Source organism: Manis javanica, chromosome 17, assembly GCF_040802235.1.
Source record: "Manis javanica isolate MJ-LG chromosome 17, MJ_LKY, whole genome shotgun sequence".
In the NCBI taxonomy this organism is placed as follows: Eukaryota; Metazoa; Chordata; class Mammalia; order Pholidota; family Manidae; genus Manis; species Manis javanica.
This window is the reverse complement of record NC_133172.1, coordinates 3,394,795-3,414,283: the sequence shown is the minus strand read 5'-3', so window position 1 is coordinate 3,414,283 and position 19,489 is coordinate 3,394,795. Positions and strand designations below refer to the sequence as shown.

The 19,489-nt window shown below is 48.5% G+C and overlaps 1 protein-coding gene across 3 annotated transcripts; it reads right to left on the bottom strand.

Moving 5' to 3' along the window:
* Positions 1–2,853: 2,853 nt before the first annotated feature.
* On the bottom strand, positions 2,854–19,133 carry VSTM1 (V-set and transmembrane domain containing 1). 3 transcript variants are annotated; one of them, XM_037025894.2, is made up of 8 exons: positions 18,982–19,133; positions 14,044–14,079; positions 13,632–13,916; positions 11,567–11,605; positions 7,571–7,663; positions 7,458–7,474; positions 7,217–7,251; positions 2,854–5,259 (listed from the first exon to the last, which is right to left on the bottom strand). In XM_037025894.2, exons 1-8 carry the CDS (start codon positions 19,013–19,015, stop codon positions 5,148–5,150), a joined length of 651 nt encoding a protein of 216 aa, XP_036881789.2. In that variant the 5' UTR covers positions 19,016–19,133; the 3' UTR covers positions 2,854–5,147. The 3 variants fall into 3 exon arrangements, with proteins under 3 accessions (XP_036881789.2, XP_073081812.1, XP_036881790.2); XM_037025895.2 differs by lacking the exon at positions 2,854–5,259 and adding an exon at positions 5,846–6,577; XM_073225711.1 differs by lacking the exon at positions 14,044–14,079.
* Between the last annotated feature and the right edge of the window lie 356 nt (positions 19,134–19,489).

The following is a 19,489-nucleotide window of genomic DNA, read 5'->3' as shown; positions in this document are numbered from 1 at the left end:
CCACGTATTTTGCACACCTACATAACAGAATGTTCAAGCAGAAGCACTGCAGTCTCATCTCTGCTCAGTCCCAAAGGTGATCGGTGCCAGCGAGGCGGGATTCCAAAACGGGACCGTCCATGCACAGCTTCGAGAGAAGGTGCGGGAAACCCGGTCTCCCCACCCTGGGCTCATGTTCACCTGGAGGTACTAAAAAAGGGGTGCTGGCGTTAGAGGGCCGGCTTTGCTTGGATTCCGTGTGCTCGTTTACAGGAGCTCTTGGTGCCCTGGGCCCCCTCCTCTCCCCAAGGAAGGAGGGTGGCTGGGAAGGCGGCTGCTTCCAGCTTCAAGGCAAGTGCCCGGTAAAGCGGATGCGACCTGGCGCGGGTCCGAAACATCCCAGGAGCTCAAGATGGTGGCTAAGGGCCCTGGAGACGCTCGGGGACAGCCTGGGGGGGCGACAGGGCGAGCGGACGGCGGAGGGGAGGAGGCTGACCCAGCAGGCCGGGTGTTGCAGCCTTGCCACAGCGCCACCCGGAGGCGGGAGCCCTGCAGGGAGAAGCTGGAGGGGCCCGGGGTCGGGTTGGGGGGGCTTGGGGGGCCCCCAAACACTGAGCAAGTCGTCCTTCCGGACCAACCGGAGGAGGGGGGTTCACAACCGCGGCCGTGGGACGCGAGGACGGGGAGAGGCTCCAGGGAGGTGAAGAAAAAGCTGGCCGGGCCCCGTGCCGCTGCGGCACCCGCCGCAAGTACTCCAACCACTCAACATTGTTTTCCTTTGCGTGTAACAACAACAAAAAAGCCCCAAAAACTGAAGATACAGCGAGAAGGCGGCTGCCTGCCAGCCAGGAAGGGGGCCCTCACCAAACTGAACTGGCGGAGCCTTGATCTCGAACTTCCAGCCTCCAGAACTGGGAGAAATAAAGGTCTGTTTTTCAAGTCAGAGAGAGAGAGAGACAAACTATTCAGCAGCGGACCCTGAGCTCGTACCATGTTCACCCTCCGTGGAGGCCCCAAGGGCGTCTTCTCTTGCTCTTCCCCCAGGTTCCCTGACCCCTCACTCTCCTCTACTTCCTGCCTTCACCCCCAGAGGCCACCATGCATGCTCATGTGCATGCATGCGTGTGCACACACACACACACACACACACACACACACACACACACACACACACACACAGTGACGGCAGAGAAACAGACACGCCCCAGTGAGATACACAGAAGACCGGGGAATCAGGGACACGCCTGGACCCTGAGATTCAGGAGGCTGCTCAGCCCTTGGCCCCCTTCCCCCTTCTCTGCCCAGTGGTTTCCTTGACTGTAGTTTGCAGTGATGTGACTCAGGCTGTAAAGGCAAAGCACGAGTTCCACACAAGCTGCAGAACCATCTGGGCCTCTTTGCAAAGAGATGCCGCCTGGGCCCCTCCCTCAGGCAAAACCACCCATGCTTGTCGGATGAACAGCCCTGGAGACATCAGGATGGAAAGGACCCCAAAAGCCATCCTATCCTGCTTGTTTCCTACTTTTATCCAAAAAGTCAGAAAGGGACAAAAAAATCTTCCCTGGCACTCTAGAACATGTATTTACTGGCTTAATTCAATTCTTATTCTGGTGATTCATTCAGATTTCAAAAAGCACTGGTCTAGGATGGGGGTTGGCAAATGATGGCCCACCACTTGTGTTTGTAAATAAAGTTTTATTAGAACACAGACACACCTATTTGTTCACATACCAGCTGTGGCTGCCTTCACACTGCAAGGGCAGAGATGAGTCCCCTCAACAGAGACCTTACAGCCCACACAGGTGGGAAATATTACCTTGGGTCTTTTTCAGGAGAAGTTTTTGGCCTTTGGTCTAGGAGTTCGCAGGCCTGGGTTTTAGATCTCTGTTATCAGTATGACTTTAGAAAAATGCATCCCTTTGATTCTGGCCATCTGATGTCCCTTCTGCACTTTCTCTGGATATTCTGTCTATCGTGTGGATAGAGTTTCTGGAAGGAGAGAGACTATATCATGTCCTCTGCTGTTATTCCAGCTAAAGTCAGCATGCATTAGCCGAAGTTCATTCCCAGAGGCTTTCTTCTTGATGTATTAGCGATAGTAATTGCATGAGTGGAAACACTGCCTCTTCAGTTATTTGATTGCCTGGGGTACAGGTTATAAATGAAAGGAAGATAAAAGCTGGATTTCTTCCCTCTGTGTTTAAGACTTTGTGAACTGGGTTTCTAGCATCTTCCAAAGGTGGCCAATACAACATTCCCTAAATGCATCCAGTAAGTATGGCTAAAAGTCTGTGAGCCTGTAAGCCTAGGATTGTCACTGTCATCCCCAGGGTCCTAGGGACGTATGGTCTGAATAATAATCATGCCACAGAAGTAGAAATAGATATGAGAGAAGAAAAGTCTAAATGGCATTTAAGGATGTGGATGCATTTGTCTGAGGATCTCTCTGGCTCTGACTTTCCCTCCCTCCTTCCCTCCCTCCTTCCTCCTTTCTCTGTTGTTCTCAAGTCTTTCCAAGTGAGGTTTTCCCTTTTGTCATTTCCATCCAAGAGTCGGAACTGTGCTAATGATGGGAGGCGGTGTTGATGAAATAGAAAATCATATTACATCAAACTGAAGACACCACTTCAATGAAAAAGAATGGACCCTTCAATAAAGGATACTGGGCCAATTGATTATCCCAAAGGAAAAATTAGATCTCTTCCTCACTTCAGATAAAAATTAATGCCAGATGGATTCAATATGAAAGACAAAATTTTAAAAATTTAAATTTAGAAGAACATATGGGAGAGACTATTTCTCACATAAAGCTATTCAAGACATAAAGAAATCCCACAACATGTAAATTAAAAGATGAATGACTTGGAGTTGGTAATGCTAAACATATTTATTATGGTACAGAAGAAATGCAAACATGAGTCACAGACTCCCAGGAGGAATTCGCAACATATGGCTTACAGAGGAAAGGTGTGTCTACTATATAAACACACCCTTCAAGCTGATAAGGAAAAGACTGGCAATTCCACAGAAAAGTGAACGCAGAGAGAAGCCACAATTCGATCAAGAAACTCCAAATGGTCAACGAACCTCACTCATAATCAGGAAAATGCAAATTAAAGTAACAATGAGTTATCTTTATGTAGGTAGCTTAAAGTGGGCTATGAGATCACATATTTTAATCAGCAAAAATTATGAGGTTTGAATGTATTTATGCATTGGCAAGGACATGGGGAGCTAGGAACTTGCACCTCCCTGGTGGACAGATACACAGGCAAAGCTACCTTACTTGTCAATCGGCTTATCTCTGTGAGATTAAAGAGGTGAACGTTGTAGAAGACAGGTTTTCCTTCTAAATGTGCAGCCTAGAGAGATTGTCTACATGAATGGGGAGACAGGTACGGGATGGTTATTACAGCATTTTGCTGAAAGCCCAGCAATGGGAATAACCCAAACATTTAGCAGGCCAGGAAACTGGAAAGAGAAACCATGGTTTGTGCAAACAGCCAAGCTCTTTTACAAATATTTGTTTTTGTAATTCACAGACAATAAAATCTATGCTTCCAAAGTGCATGTTCAATGGGTTTTGGTATATTCACAAGGGTGTCTACCCTCACCTATCTAATTCCACCACCAAAAAGAGACCCCCTACCTACTTGCAGCCACTCCCCATTCTCCCCTCCCTTACCCCCTGACAACCTTTAATTGGTTCTATCACCAAGGATTTGTCTGTTCTGGGCATTTCATATAAATGGAACCTGACAATATACAGCTTTTTGCATCTGGCTTCCTTCACTTAGCACGATGTTTTCACAGTTCATCCATGTCATGGCACATAAGCACTTCATTCCTTTTCATGGCTGAGTAATATTCCATGCTATGGTTAACAGATAAAATCTATACAGTAAACAATGAGCTAGACCTGCAAAAATCACCTGGATGAATTCAAGAACATAACATTGAGGGCAATAAAAAGATCACAGAATTATGGTAAACAATATGATTCCATATATATTAATAGCACATAAATATTGCCACATATTGAGTACCCACAGATGCCTGTGTAGTAAAAGTATGAAAAAAATCCATATACTGTATCTTGGATAATGTTTACCTTTACAGAATAATATACTGTATCTTGAATAATGTTTACCTCTGGGGAAGATAGAAAGGAAAATAGATTGAGAGTGGTAGAAATAAAAACAGCAAAACATTAATGTCTAGAAAATAAGGTCAGTATGCATATTTCATGTATATTACTTGGTGTTTTTCTTTACAATCAAATTATTTTATAATTAAAGACTTAAAAGGAGAAGTTATCCAGCTATGTTTATGCATGAAGAATATTTATATATACCTGCCAAATTTTTACCCTTTTATTCATGCATTTATTAAAAAATGACTTTCAAACCTGATCAAGTAACAGAACTCAGGAAGCAAAGCTTGTATGTTTGTGTTTATGAGTAAGTGGTCATTGGGTGCCACTGTCACACAGAAAAGCCCACACTCAGAAACATCCTTACAGGGATGTATTGACGTAAATTAATTCAGTTACCGGCACCAAGTGACAAAATCCACATATATCCTGTATGTTTAACTTCATTGCATCCTTTGATTTTAATGAAGATAAAAAGAAAAAATGCAAACAGAAATACGATACAGTAAGAACACAATGACATTCACAGCAGAGGGGAAGTGGTTTTGCCTTAAGACCAGATGGCCACCCAGCACTGGAGCTCCCGGGGCAGGCTGCTCAGGGCCGCTCGGGGGGCTCACAGTTGAGGGCCTTTGTGTTGCACTCCTTTTGGCAATGCCCCGTGCCGAGGAGATGCGTGCCACCCCACGGGCTCTGCCGGGGTAACCGTTTCCTACTTATGTGGTGCCTTCCGAGCTCCCTAAGTGGGTCTCATGAATATCAGCAGCCTGTATCTATAGAGTACGTATTTTTAGCCCATATTTTAAGTCAAACTGTACTCACGTCACACTTCAAGTCTTGGGAAAACCCATCCAGTAATTCCTGAGAGGTGTGGAAGCAGAAAGGCAGACCCGTAACCTGACTGATATGGATTATCAGCCAAGGGCACAGAGAGAGTGGATTTCCAGGTGACCGATCCATCCTCTCCACGGAGGAGGCCTTTCCTCCAGGAGCTCCATGTTCTCCCACTGCACCTTCAGGACTGCATGTCCCCAAGATCCGGGGCCTCCTTGGCAGGGACAGGAGCTGCCTCGGAGGGTGCCATGGCGTTTAGCTCCTCATGGGTCACTTCCTGGGAGTCCTTCAGTCTTAGGGAAGACGAGATGGGCATTTAGAGCTTAGCTATGCGATATGGCACCCGTGAGCCACACGTGGCTGCTTAAATGTAAATGAATTAAACCTAAATCTAATGCAAAATTTGGGTCCTCAGTCTCACCAGACACATTTCAAATGTGCAATAGCCACTCATGGCCGGGGGCTGTTGCACCGGACGGTGCAGCTATATAACATCTCATCGTCGTGGAGAGTTCTATTGGATAGCGCTGTGCAATTTGGGGACGGTGAGGGTTTTGACTCTAGTATTAATAAAACAGTACTAACAATTGGTTATAAGTCATGCTAATAAAAATCAGTGCAAAAATGTAATAGAATTAACATCCTATAGGAATACCTCCTGGAGATGTAATATTACATTTTTTAAAACAGTTTTATTGAGATACAATTTATATCTTATAAACTTCCCATTTTAAGGTACCATTTTGTGACTTCTAGCACATTTGTGGAATGAGGCGGCCATCACCACAATAGTTTTAGAACATCCACCGCCCTGAAAAAGTTCCCTTGTGTCTGTTCGCACGCACACGTGGCTCTCCTCACCCACCCCACCCCCACCCCGCCCCAGCCATAGGCAACTGCCCATGTGCCTTTTCTGGAGATTTTATATGAAAAGTGGAACTATTCTGTATACAGCCTTTTGTATCTGGCTTTTTCCACTTGGCGGAATGTTGTTGCAGTACATTTGTTTGGCACATGTATCAGTAGTAGCTTCCTTTTTTATAGCTGAACGGCATTTCACTGAATGGAGGTACCCCATCATAGTATTATATTATTGCTATAACATTATTATTATCAACAATTTGCTAGTGAATGTCATTGATCCAATATTTAAAATAGACCAGATCTGTTCATTGGTGCTTGATATGTGAAACTGTGAACTATGCTTTCCCAAAACTTAAAAAATATCTCTACCCCAATGAACACACTGTGCGTGAACACTTTTTAAACACGACAGTGAACTATTCGCACCTCTCGCGAATGCCTCTCTTTATTTGCTTTGCCGTAGAGAATGAGCCATGAACCTGTGTCCTGTGGGACAATGTGTCGCTGTTATCTGATAGTGTTCTTAGAGGAAATGCTAATTAATGGCAAATCACAAATAAGCAGTATTTTACATAGAAAAACAATTGGTTGATGTAATTTGTTGATTGATGCCTCTATGCTATCCATCTGACATTGAAAATCTGTCGGGAACTCCAGCAAACCCTTTATGTTGATGACACTGCTGGATGCACACAAGCCTTTTCGATGGGGATCCTGATTCCCAAGGGCGCACATCACAGGCGTTTCCTGATTGGTCCAAGACCACTTGAGATGTAATTGACATAATCTGTACATTTAAGATGTACAATGTGCTGATTTGACAAATTCATATCAACTTAGTGTTAGCTGACACCTCCTCCCATCATATGACTATCATTTCTTTATTGTAGTGAGAACATTTAAGATCTAATCTCTTGGCAGCCCTGAAGGGAGTAACACAGGGCTGCTGACTATAACCAGGGTGCAGCACCTTAGGTCTCTGAGACTTATTTATCTGCTAGTTTCAAGTTTGTACCCTTAGACCAGCATCTCCCCAGATCTCTGCCCCCCCACCCCTACTGTCTTGGTAACCAACCATTTTACTCTCTGTTTCTAGGAGTTTGCTCAGAGCGTGTGTTTTAGTCCACTGGTGACTGGCTCCTGGCAATTGTGTGAGTTGGGTGTCCACATAACCAGGGCACGGGCTAAACCAGGAGGTGGGCAGGACGCGCAGGTGGCGGGTGAGCTCGGGGGAAATTCCTAAGGGGAGACCCCACCCCCACAGCTGTCCTTTCCCACCTGGAATCTGCCTCTGAGAGGGACAACATGCCATTCTCTGATTGCAGGCGTCAGACCTTGGTCTTCCTATCCCACAATTTTTTTAGGGTGTCTTCCCTCCCCACTTACCCGTAGCCTTCTTGGGAAATCTGGAATGGCTGGTTCTGAGGGAGAGAAAGACAAGAAAGTCCGAGGTCTGAAGGTTAGGGGGTGAGGAGCAGGGGCTTGGGGAGGGGAGGGGAAGGTCCAGTGCGGTCTGGGGTGGGTGGGACGGGGTGAGGCTGGGCGTGGGGACACGGATGAGCAATGGGCATCTCTGGAGGGCAGCGTGGGCGTCAAGCTGGGCGCGAGATATGCCAAGGAGACCTACCTCTTCATGCGACGGGCCTATAAAAAAAATACAGGGAGGGATTTATGTCATGAGAAAACCCCCACTTCGCTCCCCTTCCCCAGCATTTTCGACCAGTGGTCCCCCGAACCCACCGTGCTGAGAGCGTCTGTAGATGAAGAAGACCGAGAGGAAGAGGAGGAGGATGGATATGCAGCTCACGGTGGTGACGAAGACGATTCTGGTGGCTGGCGGGGGGAGAGCAGGCCAGAGAATCAGTCCGGCTCCCGAGACACGCGGGTCGCGTTCCGCAGAGCAGTTCGGAGGAGCCAGACACACCGGCTTCCAAAGCGGGAGCTGCCACGTCAGAGCTGGAGTCACCATCGTCTCGGGGAATTTCTGTAAAATCTGCCCGAGTCCGTGTCCCCCATTCAAAGTGAAGACAAGGCCTGTGGCTACTTACTAGGGGACAGGGAACTGAAGTGGGTCGGGCCAGGTACAGAGGGCTGGCAGGGTACCTGCGCGCGGGAAGGTCCCCGGTGCGTGTTTCATCCGTTGCAATCATAGTGGTCGTTTGTGGGGAGGCACACTGTGTGCTGGGAGCTTCATGCCTGTTCTTTCTCATCCTGAGAAGTGAGAGTCTGAACCCGTCATCCGGTGAGACACACGTTTGCCCAGCTGACCGTAATGCTACAGACGCAACGCTGCTCAGTCACAGATGACCTGAGGTCTAAACTCTCACCCAGTTAAGAGGCACTTTCCCTGTAGTATATATACATATGTGATGGAATATTATTCAGCCATAAAGAGAAGGAAATTCTGCCATGTGGCAATATGGATGAACCTGGAGGACCTCATGCTGAGACAAATACTAGTTGATTAGATGTCACTAAGATGTGGAATTAAAAAAAAAATCAAACTCAGCTGCAGAGGAGAATGGTGGTTAGGATGGCTGGGGGTGGAGGAAATGGGGAGAGGCCGGCCAAAGGCTACAAACTTCCAGGGAAAAGAGGAGTTAAGTCCTGGGGATCTAAGGTATCACATGGCCACAGCAGATGATAATGGCGTGTTGCACAACTGAAATTCACCACGGGAGTGGATCTTCAGCGTCCCAAGAAGATGGAGAGGCAAATGTGTGAGTTGAGGCAAGGGGTGTGTTCATAGACTCAGTGGGCAGTCCTCTCACAGTGTGTATGTATGAAAAGTGACCACGTTGTACATTTTAAATATCTTAACATTTTAAGTGTCAATCACACCTCAGTAAAGCTGGGGGGAAAAGGGGTGGAAGACAAGAACACCTAACTCAAAGGGCGGGGTAATGACGAAAATACTGGCTTTCAAGCACTCCGCCTAGAATCTGACTTGCCGTCCAGGATAATGAGATTGCAGGATAACCACTATTTTCTCACTGGTATTTCCCCCACACTATCTCCCTCTGCGACAGGTGATGGCATGCCACACCGCCCACGATCCCCTAAATGCGCCCGAGGTGGGGTGTCTTTTGCTTTCCAACAGGAACGCTTGCATCACTTTGCAGGGGATGGCCAGGAGGGATCTGAAATGCCTTGGGATTTATGCATCCCGGAGCACCCCTTTATCGATAACTGCCATTTGAGGGAGCACGACTGTCCAAGCTCCCTGGTCCCCTGCATCTGTGACCTTCCCCGTCTCCTGCCCTTCCTCGCAGAGTGGAGCAAAAGACACCAGCCGAGGACCACCCCACCGTGGCTCAGTCTCCTTTCTTCTCAGACCTTCCCTGTCCCCTACAATGCCACTTGCACACAAACACTTATTTGGGAATCTACTTCCCAAATGTTGGATTGGCAGTGAATCCAAGGGACCCTCCAAAGCAACAACCCTATCAGTGCTTCTCCAAGGACGGAAGAACACGGCAGGGCTGGCAGGGCCCGAGGCAAGCAGAGAAACACCAGCCTGCCTTATCCTTCAATCTCCTCTTGTGCAGCCTACAGCTTCTCTCACACAGCAGTTCTCTAGAAATGAGAAGTGAATTATTACAAAATTATCCTCATCAGGTGGCCCCACAACCTGGGTTCACCCTGAGATGTCCACATATCCTGGCCAAATTTCATATCACTGTTTACAAACTGCCAAAATAAACTAACAGGGTCTGTGACGTTGGTCTGAAGGAATCAGACTTAATAAGGGGATACAGCCTGACACGGGACATAAACGAAGTCACAGCCAACAGAAAAAAGGCCTAGCCCTGTGTCAAAGTTCAATGATGACACTGAACATCAGTTTCTGCATGACATTGCAGTGTAGGGTCCTGTCTGGTAGCTCTGGGGGCATGGGCATACAGACTGGGACAATGGATCTGTGCTTAAAAATATTTTATCCTATTTAGAGTTGTGGTGGCAGAAGTTTGAGCTCAGAAAGCACATCTTAAGGGCTTATGAACACACATAGGAAGGCTATATATATATATATATATATATATATATATATATATATATATATATAATAAAACTAGAAATTAACAAGTGCTGGCAAGGATGTAGAGATATGGGAACCCACATACATTACTGGTGGGAAAGTAAAAAGTAAAATGGTACAGACACATTGGAAAACAATTGGTGAGTTCCTCAAAAAGATGAGCATGAGACCTTCACGAGATTGTATATCAATGAGACCTTATGAAAAAAAGTGCAACATAGTCATTGGGCAGAAAAAAAAGATAAGCATGCAGTTACCATGTCCCAGCAATCCTGCTGCTAGGTAGGCATCCAGGAGAATGGAAAGCAGGGATTCAAGCAGGTACGTACTTGTATACCGGTGCTCAGAACAGCAATGCTTGCAATAGTCAAAAGGCACAACCCAACTGTCCATCAGCTGATGGGTTGGACCATGCAACGGAATATTTTTCAGCCATGAAGAAAAATGAAGTGCTGACGCAGGCTACAGCGTGGATGAACCTTGAAAACATGCTCAGCAGAAGCCAGTCTCAAAAGACAACATATTGTGTGAATCCATGTACATGAAATGAAAACATAGAGTCAAGAGCAGATGAAAGGTTGGCAGAGCCTGGTGGGAGATACAGGAATGGGGAGGCACAGCCGAGAGGATAAAAGATTTCATTTGGGGTAATGAGAATGTTCTGGAATTATATAGTGGTGATGGTTGCACAACCTTGTGAATATACCAAATGCACTGAATAGTGCACTTTTAAAGGGTGCATTTGTAGAATGTGAATTGTATATCAATAAAAAAGAAAGGAAATAAATTACACAAGAGCTAAAAATATGAAAGCTTCTCTTCCTTGTCCCTCAGACACACCACCAGACTTCTGAACTTCTGATCCATCTGATACTTCCGCCCTCCTTGACTCCATCAGATTTTAGATCTCCCCAAGAAAGCACTCCCTGTGTGAATTATGTTCACAGTGCTGAAGTAGAAGTCATTTCCCAAGTCAGCTAATACTAAATAGGCACATTTTAATAGGCTATTCCTTATTTTGCCAGGACATTTTGGAGGATAACTTTCTTAAAAAAAAAACAAAACTGATTATACCAGCATAGATTCTAATGACACCCTTGAATAATTTTGGCTCTTTGGAGTGGATTACACGAGGTTATGAGCTGCTGAAAGAAAGGGTAATTAAGCATCTCAATGCCAATTTACATTATACGTTCGGCCATTAAAATTTGGATGAGCTCCTGTTTCCGTCTAAAGACGCCAAAAGCTCTCACTTTTACAAGCATCTCTGAGGCCATAATTACAGTCAATTCCTCAATGGAAAAGTAACAACAGAGAAAAAGGATGTGACAGTCACCTAGTTTTGAGAAATTTAAAGTTTTAGGAAGTTCTTGATCATACATATTCCCAATGTTCCTGGATGCCACGGGTCCTGCTACCCAGACCAGCCTACAAACTCACCTCCATCCTGCACAAAACTCCGCCAAGCATTTCATCATGTAAAATGGCAGATGGTGCATCTTGTGTTATTTTAGTCACCGGTTGTTTTCAGAGCCCAGGAGCAGCTTGAAGGTCATTTCTCCCCCAGAGGCGGTCATGTCCCCCAGTAACACTGAGAAAGGGCATCATGATTTTTCTTGTGCTTTTTAATCAAACGGGGTCCCTTGCCTCATGAGGTGCGTATAATTGGAAAAACATTTCTTCTCTAATTATCTTACCTTTTTTTCTGGAAAGAGCTCTGTGGCCATCGTGGTAATCTAGAAAACAGGGTGCAGGGAAAGGCATCACAGTGGTTGCATGGGGACATAACTGTTCTACTGACAGACTCTACAACCTCTTTGGGAAGCAGAGAAGAGTGTGTCTTTCCCATTCTCTGCATGGTCGCTGGGTCCCCAAACCAGGGCTAGTGCATTAGACTATTCTTCTTAATACTCCTAGAGTTTGATATTTTTAATGACAAGAATATTTGTGAACACCACCACTGGTTTACACCCTTCCAATCCTATTCCTTCCAATTTTCCCTCTCTCAGGAAAAAGTAAATATTTTGCAAATTTTTTTTCCCATTCTATAGGTTGCCTTCTTCTGCTGGGCAGAAGCTTTTCAGTTTGATGTCGTCCCACATGTTTATTTTTTACTCTTGTCCTGTGCTTTAGGTGTCACATCAGAAAAATCATTGCCAAGACCGCGTCAAGGAGCTTTTCCTTTTCCTGTTTTCTTCTAAGATTTGATGGTTTGGGGTGTTATGTTTAAGTCTTTCATCCATGTTGAGTTCATTTTTGTGGGTGGTGTAAGGCAGGGGTCCAATTTCATTCTTCTGCATGTGGTTATCCAGTTTTCCCAGCATCATTTACTGAAAATACTACCCTTTCCCCATGGAGTAAATGAGTATTCCTGGCTCCCCCACCAGATGATAGTTAGTGGAATTCACCAGTGAAACGCTCTGGTCCTGGATTTCCTTGCTGGGAGGTTTTTGATGACTGACTCAATCTGCTTATCCATTCTGGGTCGGTTCAGGTTTTCTATTTCTTCATGATTCAGTCTTGGTGTGCGACTTCGACAAAGGTTCGCTTGTCCATGGACTTCCGGCATCCACGTTCTTCAGGTTTCCCCCAGCCGCGGCCGAGAGCGGCTGGAACTAGTTCCCAGGCCCCTGCAGGGCTCGCAGAGGCCTGTCTGCTTTCCCCCACGCACAGGCGGGTGGGCCTCCTCCTGGGTCCCCGGGCGTTTGGTGCTGCACCCCGCAGCCCCCACAGAGGCACTTTTGTTCATGGATGGATGTCAAATTTTTGTTGTTGCAGTTTGGGGGACAAACATGAGGGAAGTCTTATGCTGCTGTGATGCTCGGTTTGTCTTTTTCTTACTTTTTCAACTTGTAATGGTGTTCTGGGGTCCCTGATTTCAGCTGAGCAATAAGGATACATTCAGTTCTGTCCTAGGCAACCAGACATCTGAGGGTCATACTGTGACCTGGAGTCGTCTCAGGGTCTGCAATGCCGGAGAGGGAACGTTTCAGGACTGCTCCTGAAGAGGACAAGGCGATGGGGTGAAGGGAAGGACAGGGCGTCCCATTTTCCGCTGCACCTGGGGACACTCCCACCTGTATTTCTGCACTAACTGTGTCTTTTATTTTCTGCATTTGATGCTTTGACACCTCGGGCCTTTGCCGAGCCTGGAGGAGGCCCCTCCCAGGGTTGCCCAGTTCCTAGACACAGGAAACAACTCTCCCTTGAGCTCACATGCTGACCGGCCAATCCAGAGCCCACGTCCCCACCTACCTCCTTTATGGGTTCTCACACTCAGGGCCACTATTCCCTGGCCCTAGTCACCCCAGGACCAGGTCCCAGATGACCAGGGACAGCCAATTCAGCCCAGAGCCAATCCTAAGCCTATTCCTTCCCACAGAGACCACAGTAGAGGGTCTGCGCTCAGGGGTCCCCTGCCTCTGCCGCTTGGCCGAGCCCCCCGCCTCGTCGTGCGGTGCCGTGCGGCACGGCGCCCCACCCTCTCGGGAGCTGGAAGAAACTACCTTTACAATGACCATTGTCTCTTTTGGCTTCACCATACCTCAAATTTCCTATTAATCTCTATGTTCGAAAACCCTCTCCCACAGCCACATAACTGGATCGCTGGATTCTTATCAGAACGTGATAGGAGCTTGTTCCCATACTCAGTCCCCATTTCCTGGTTTTCTACACTCAAGGAGCGTATCTGCCCCTTGGTTTCCTGGGTTCCTCCTTCCCCGGCCAGGCCCCGTCACAGGAAAAGGCATATGCCCTTCTCACCTGCGACCACCAGCTGCAGGGGGCCGCTCTTCTCCGACCACACCTGGGAACCCCTTCTCTTGTAGGCACAAAAGTAGGAGCCGGAATCCGGGGGCGCCAGGCCAGTGAGGAGGAATTCAGCCTGGGGTCCCGCCGAGCTCTGCTCCTGCCTGTACCCAGAGTCCTGCCACTTCCCCAGCATGAACGTCACGTTCTGGAAGCGGGACTGGCACTTCAGAGTCACGTTGCCGCCAGGCTCCGCCGCCGTGCTGGGCGAGGCACTCAGGGAGGGTTTGGGAAGATGCTCTGGAAAGAATTCAGAGTTGGTCTGAGTGATGGGCACAAACGCCCCGCCGGGCTTCAGGGGATTACAGGGGAAGGTCCTGACCCTTGGGACGCAGAACACCTAGAGTTCACGTGCGTGAAAACTCACCGTTGTTTGTCTCTTCTTCGGAGCCGAGACAGAGCCCTGGAGATGAGATGAGAGATGAATTACACGCCTGGCTTTGCGAGCCAGTCGGGCAGAGAACGCTTGCCTAATTGGTTCAAGATCTGCCCTGTTCCATAAGGACCTCCCCTGGTTTATGTTTAAAATTTTTAATGTTTTTTGTTTTTTTTTTTTACCTTTTACTTTGTCCCACTGTGTGTCTGGGGGTTCCCTTCTCACTCGAGTGGTGAGCGTCGGTTCTTCCCAACAAGGCTGTTATTTTCTGCACAGGGAACTCCAGATGTCTCTGGCCACGAATGCCCTCCTCCCTACCCCGTCTGCACTCTGTCCTTTTTATTTCATTCTGGGATGGGAATGTCACCCCACGGATGGAAATATGGGCGGGTAAAGCTAGAATTTCTCTAGACACAAGAGGGACATCTGGCCCTTGTTTTATTTCACGTATCAACTCACAACATGGACCCAAGCTTCCCTGAGAAGGAAGGAAGTAGGAGTTTGATGACGGACTCAGGCTACATTAAGAGTGACAGTGGCTGGGATTCATAGCATTGGGGCCCAGGGCTGGCCTCCCCGAGATACGTCACAGTGACATATGGATTGTTTTGAATTAAAGTGACTTAAGAAACAGCCAACGAAAGAAGGACACCCTGACCCTGCTTTGTCTGCAGAAAGCACAAAAATAAATCTCTCACATGAAAGTACCAGGAGGTGGAGAGAATCCTTATCACCAGGGCCGGGGGATTCAGGGTCCGAAGGATGTGTGAGCTAATCCTTGTCACTCTTTCCATAATTCACTACCCCAGCCCAAATGCTGATTAAAATCCCTACTGCTTGAAGCTCCTGAACCTAAGTTTTCTTTGTCCTGTTAGTTCCCCTCAGGTTTATTGTCTCTGTCTAAAATGTATAAAAGCTGCCTGCCTTGGTCATTTCTTTGGACCTCAATGTTATTATTGGGCTTCCGTGAGTGTGCAATTAAACTTTGTTTTAAATTCATAGACCACCCAGGGGAAGCTGGGTGTGTGGAGAAAAACGTTCCTCCCAACATCAGGCAGGAAATTGGGTTCACTGTGGTGAAGGGGTCCTGGGTCTTCTTGCAGCCCCTCCAAATCCTGCTTTTAGACTTACACCGTCTCAGCTATCAGCCAAGCTTTCTTTTAATAGAGAGCCACATTTTTTTAAAAAATAAGCACACAGTTACCCTTAGTTCGCTTTGCATCATGAAGCTCTACTGCGGAATAGGTCACAAAAATTGTAGGGGGAGGGTGTCATTTTTTTGACGAATAAAGTTGTAATTTTTTTTTGGCAAATGAAATTGTAATATATTTAAAGGGGACGGTGGGACAACCTGGTTCTACATACACATTGTAAGATGATTCCCACAATCAAGCCAGTTAACACATCCCCCACCTCCCATAGTTTTTTGTTGGTTTGTTTGTTTGTGTGGTGACAATGCTTAAGATCTACTCTCTCAGCAGATTTCAAGTGCATGACACAGAATTGTTACTTATGGTCACCGTGCTGTGCCTTAGATTCTCAGAATGGTAGATCGTTCTTGGGAAAGCACCACAGCGGACTCAGGCACAGACCCTGCTGTGAGGGAGACGCCGTGGTCCGGGAGAAGAGGACTGTCGGTGTGCAGGATAACTTGAAAAAGCAAAGAACAAAGATGGGCCTGCGGGTAGCTCTTTGGAGTATTAATGTGTGGAAGGGAGGAATGGGCCACCACAGTAAACATATTTCTCAGGAAATAGTTAACAATAAAAAATGACCAATTACCGAGTGTCTATCATTTGGCAGACTCTTGACTGCCATCAATCATTTACACACTTAGACTGTTTAGTGGGGCCTCTAGACAGCTCTCATTTACCACACAGCTACACTCCTTGCCTGCCTCTGCCACGTATTGTGCATCTAACACTTAGTGTGGCCTTTACGTAAGCCAAACGGAGAGCTGCCCAGCTTCGGTCTAGTTAGATGCCATTTCTTTCAAACGAGACGGAACAAAGTGGGGACACTACAAGCCACAGTTGCCTGGAAAAGAGGACAGTAAGAGGGACTGTGACATTGTGATTTATAATAAGTCATATATATATTTCCTCTTTGTCCCCAGTGCTGGCACAGAGCTCCAGAGGCCCCTGGGAATTCCCCGGTGAGGAGAGCAGGAAAGGTGTCTTTTGTTATGTTAACGAGGCGACTTTTGGAAAGTGGGAAACGATGGGGTCTGGTCGCCAAGGAAACCCCCAGGTGATTGGCGGGCGGGGATTTTTCGGTCCCACCCCCTGACCTGGGGAGCGGAGAGGGGCTGGAGGTGGGCTCAGTTGCCAATGGCCAGCGAGTGAATCAGTCATGCCTGTGTCGTGAAGCCTCCCCAGAAACCCGAAAGGACGGGCCTCAGAGAGCTGCCAGGCTGGCGGGCACGCGGAGATGCGGGCAGGGCGGCCCAGAGAGCGTGAGGGCCCTCGCCCTCTGCCAGCCCCTGGGCTCTGCACCGCCGCCGTCCGGCTGTCCTGAGTTACACCCCTTTATGGCAAACCAGGGATCTATGGGTAAAACGCCCCTCAGAGCTCTGCGGGCCGCTCTAGCAAATTAGTTGAACCTGACGATGGGGTGGTTGGAAACCTTCCCCTGCAGCCAGTTGCTCAGAAACAGGGACAACCTGGGCTGTGGCTGGCGTCTGAAGCGGGGGTGAGGGGCGTCTTGCAGGGCGGAGACCACCCCCCGTGGGGCTTGATGCCGTCTCCAGGTAGGTAGGTTCGGAATTGAATCGCCGAGCACCCAGGCAGTGTCAGGTGTGCCGGGTGTGGGAACAGCCCCCGCGCTCCACACCGGAATTGGATGCAGAATCCTAATTACTGGTGACAGATTTGGAACTACCGGTTACTGGATATCTACTACTTAACAGATCCTTTGAATGCATCACCTGGAAAGCTTAATGGTTGTGCAGAAAATGGCTTGGCCACAGACAGGAATGTAGCACGGATGGCGTGTGCTTCATCCCAGATGAACCTCGAAAACGTCATGCCCAGTGAGAGAAGTCAGGCATGGAGGGTACCTATTGCCTGATTCCATTCATGTGAAAAGTCCAGAATAGCTAAACCTAGAGAGACGGGAGGTAGATAGGCGGCTGCCAGGGTCTGGGCAAGAAGCGAGGCGAAGTGATGCTTAATGGGCACAGGGTTCCTTAGGGCCATGCAAAGGCTTTCAAACTATTTACAGGTGACGGTGGCACTGCAGTGAACAAAATGCACCCTTTTTAAATGGTTAATCTTATGTGAATGTTTCCTCCATGCATTTCTTATATTTTGTGTAAGTTGGGTAGTTTTACCCTCTTGACTAAAGATCTGTAAAGACTCAAATATCAAAAGTACACATGAAATAAGACAAAGCCACAAATGATTGGCTGGGTTAATTGATGCCAAGGACCTGGGTCAGTGTAAGGGCAGATCGGGCCTCCAGGACGGCCTGCCCCGGGACTCCCTGCTGCTAGGTAGGCCCTTTTCTCTGAGCCTGGTTGTCTACCTCCCTCTAAATACTATGGGGATGTGACCAACGGCCTGGGGCCGAGGGCAGTACAGCCTTGCATCTTTGGAGGCCACCCGCACAGAGCATAGAGTTCACCTGTGCCTCAACGCCAGTTTGAGAAGCTTCCCGACAGAACTGGACTGGCTCACCAGGCATCAAACACCCGCCCCTGGAACCATGAGTATGGCAGGAGGGGAGGAGGGTGTCTTCTGGGTTGATTTGTGTCCCCCCAAGAGATACGTTCACATGCTAACCCCCAGCACCTGTGAATACAGCCTTCTTTGGAAATAGCATTATTTGGCCTCTGCAGTCACAGTCTGTTAACTGGAGGTCATTCTGGGGGAGACTGGGCCCCTAATCTGACATGAGTGATGTCCTTTGGAGAAGAGGAAGAAGAGATATGGAGACAGGACACCCAGAGAGAAGATGCCACAGAGGGTGTGAGGGAGAGGGTGATGTGTCCAGATTGAGGGGCACCGAGGTTGCCCGGCATCCCCAGGAGTGGAGGGGGGCCTGGGGCAGATGCTCCCTCACGGCCTCCAGTGGAACCAGCCCTGCCGGCACCTTGACTGTGGACGCCCAGCCTCCAGAGCTGTGAGGGTCCAGACTCCACGGCTTTAAGCGCCCCAGTCTGTGCCCTTCGTCACGGCAGCCGGGGGAATCAAACACCAGAGGCCAGGTCTGTCCCTGGAAGGCCTGGCTCACTCAGCCCTGAAGTGGAGGCTTGGGGTGTGGTGACCAACAGGCGCCTCTGAAGCTCTAATGTGTGGGGAGCTGTGTGCCCACGGTGCAGGAAGGAACCTGGGCAGAGGACTGTCCCCCTGACCTCCAGCTCTGCCCCTGTCCCTGCGCTCCCAGAGGAGGAACTCAGACTGTCACTCAGTCTAGTCGGGTGGGGCTGCTGGTTCAAAGGCTGGAGCTCTTAGCCACCAAGCCAAGGTTAGGATCTAGGCCTGCCTTTTGACAAGGCTGCAGTTTGATTACATCCTGTTCACAATGAGGATGGTTAACATCAGGCCGGCATGAGGCCCATTGGGAAATTTTGTCTGTAGCCACTGTCCCCAGGCAGGGGTCCTCCCTGAAGCCCTGATCTGTACCTAGACCCACGGCGCCGCACCTGTAACCCCCCACTAGATGCCAGCAGGACATTCACGGCGGACCAGGTGGGCTTGGAGGTCCCAGTGAACTCTGCGTTTCTGGGCTGAGTAAAAGACAGTGTCACCACGCGTCTCTGATGGGCGGGCCCCAGGACGAGGGCATGTTGACCACAGACCACACGACTGGCAGGTGTCATACATCCCAAACACAGAAGCCACCGTGTCTGCACTTCCCGCTGTCACCCCCACTCCTCCTCGGAAGTCCCCCCACCCAAGCCCATCTGTCCCAGCCCTGGAGACTCACCAAGGCAGAGCAGGGACAGGACTCCTGTGATCATGGCTCCCCTTCTGCCTGGACCCAGACCCCGACTCCAGCTTTACGGTTCCAAGGCAGCAGGGGCCTGGGGCGACTGCAGCTCCCTCCTGCCCTCCGTCCCCAGGCCAAGCGGGGGGAAGTTGTGCTGCACACTTCGGCTCCCCACCACGTGGTGTAGTTTCCTTCTCGCAACCGACTCAGGAAACAAGAAGCCATCAACGACAACATCTTCCCCAAAAATGTGCTGTGTGCAGCTCCTGCTCCACGGGCCCCGAGGTCCATCCCGTCTTATCTGAAGTCCTGCCTAAGACATGTTCTTTAAAAAATAATAATTTTTATTTTGAAATAGTTATAGCATCAGAAAATATAGTGCAGGGTTCCCACATAGCCACCAGCCGGCCTCCCCTGATGGTAATATAACTATAGGTCATTATAAGTACAGAGAACAGACGGGCGGTTACCAGAGGGCAAGCGGGCTGGGGTGGGTGGGTGAAAT

Excerpts from the sequence above, each read along its gene's own strand:
- VSTM1 (XM_037025894.2), bottom strand. The coding sequence starts at position 19,015 with ATGATCACAGGAGTCCTGTCCCTGCTCTGCCTTG. Across the intron at positions 14,080-18,981 it reads CCTGTCCCTGCTCTGCCTTG|GGCTCTGTCTCGGCTCCGAA; the intron begins GTGAGTCTCCAG and ends TCTCATCTCCAG. Across the intron at positions 13,917-14,043 it reads CGAAGAAGAGACAAACAACG|AGCATCTTCCCAAACCCTCC; the intron begins GTGAGTTTTCAC and ends AATTCTTTCCAG.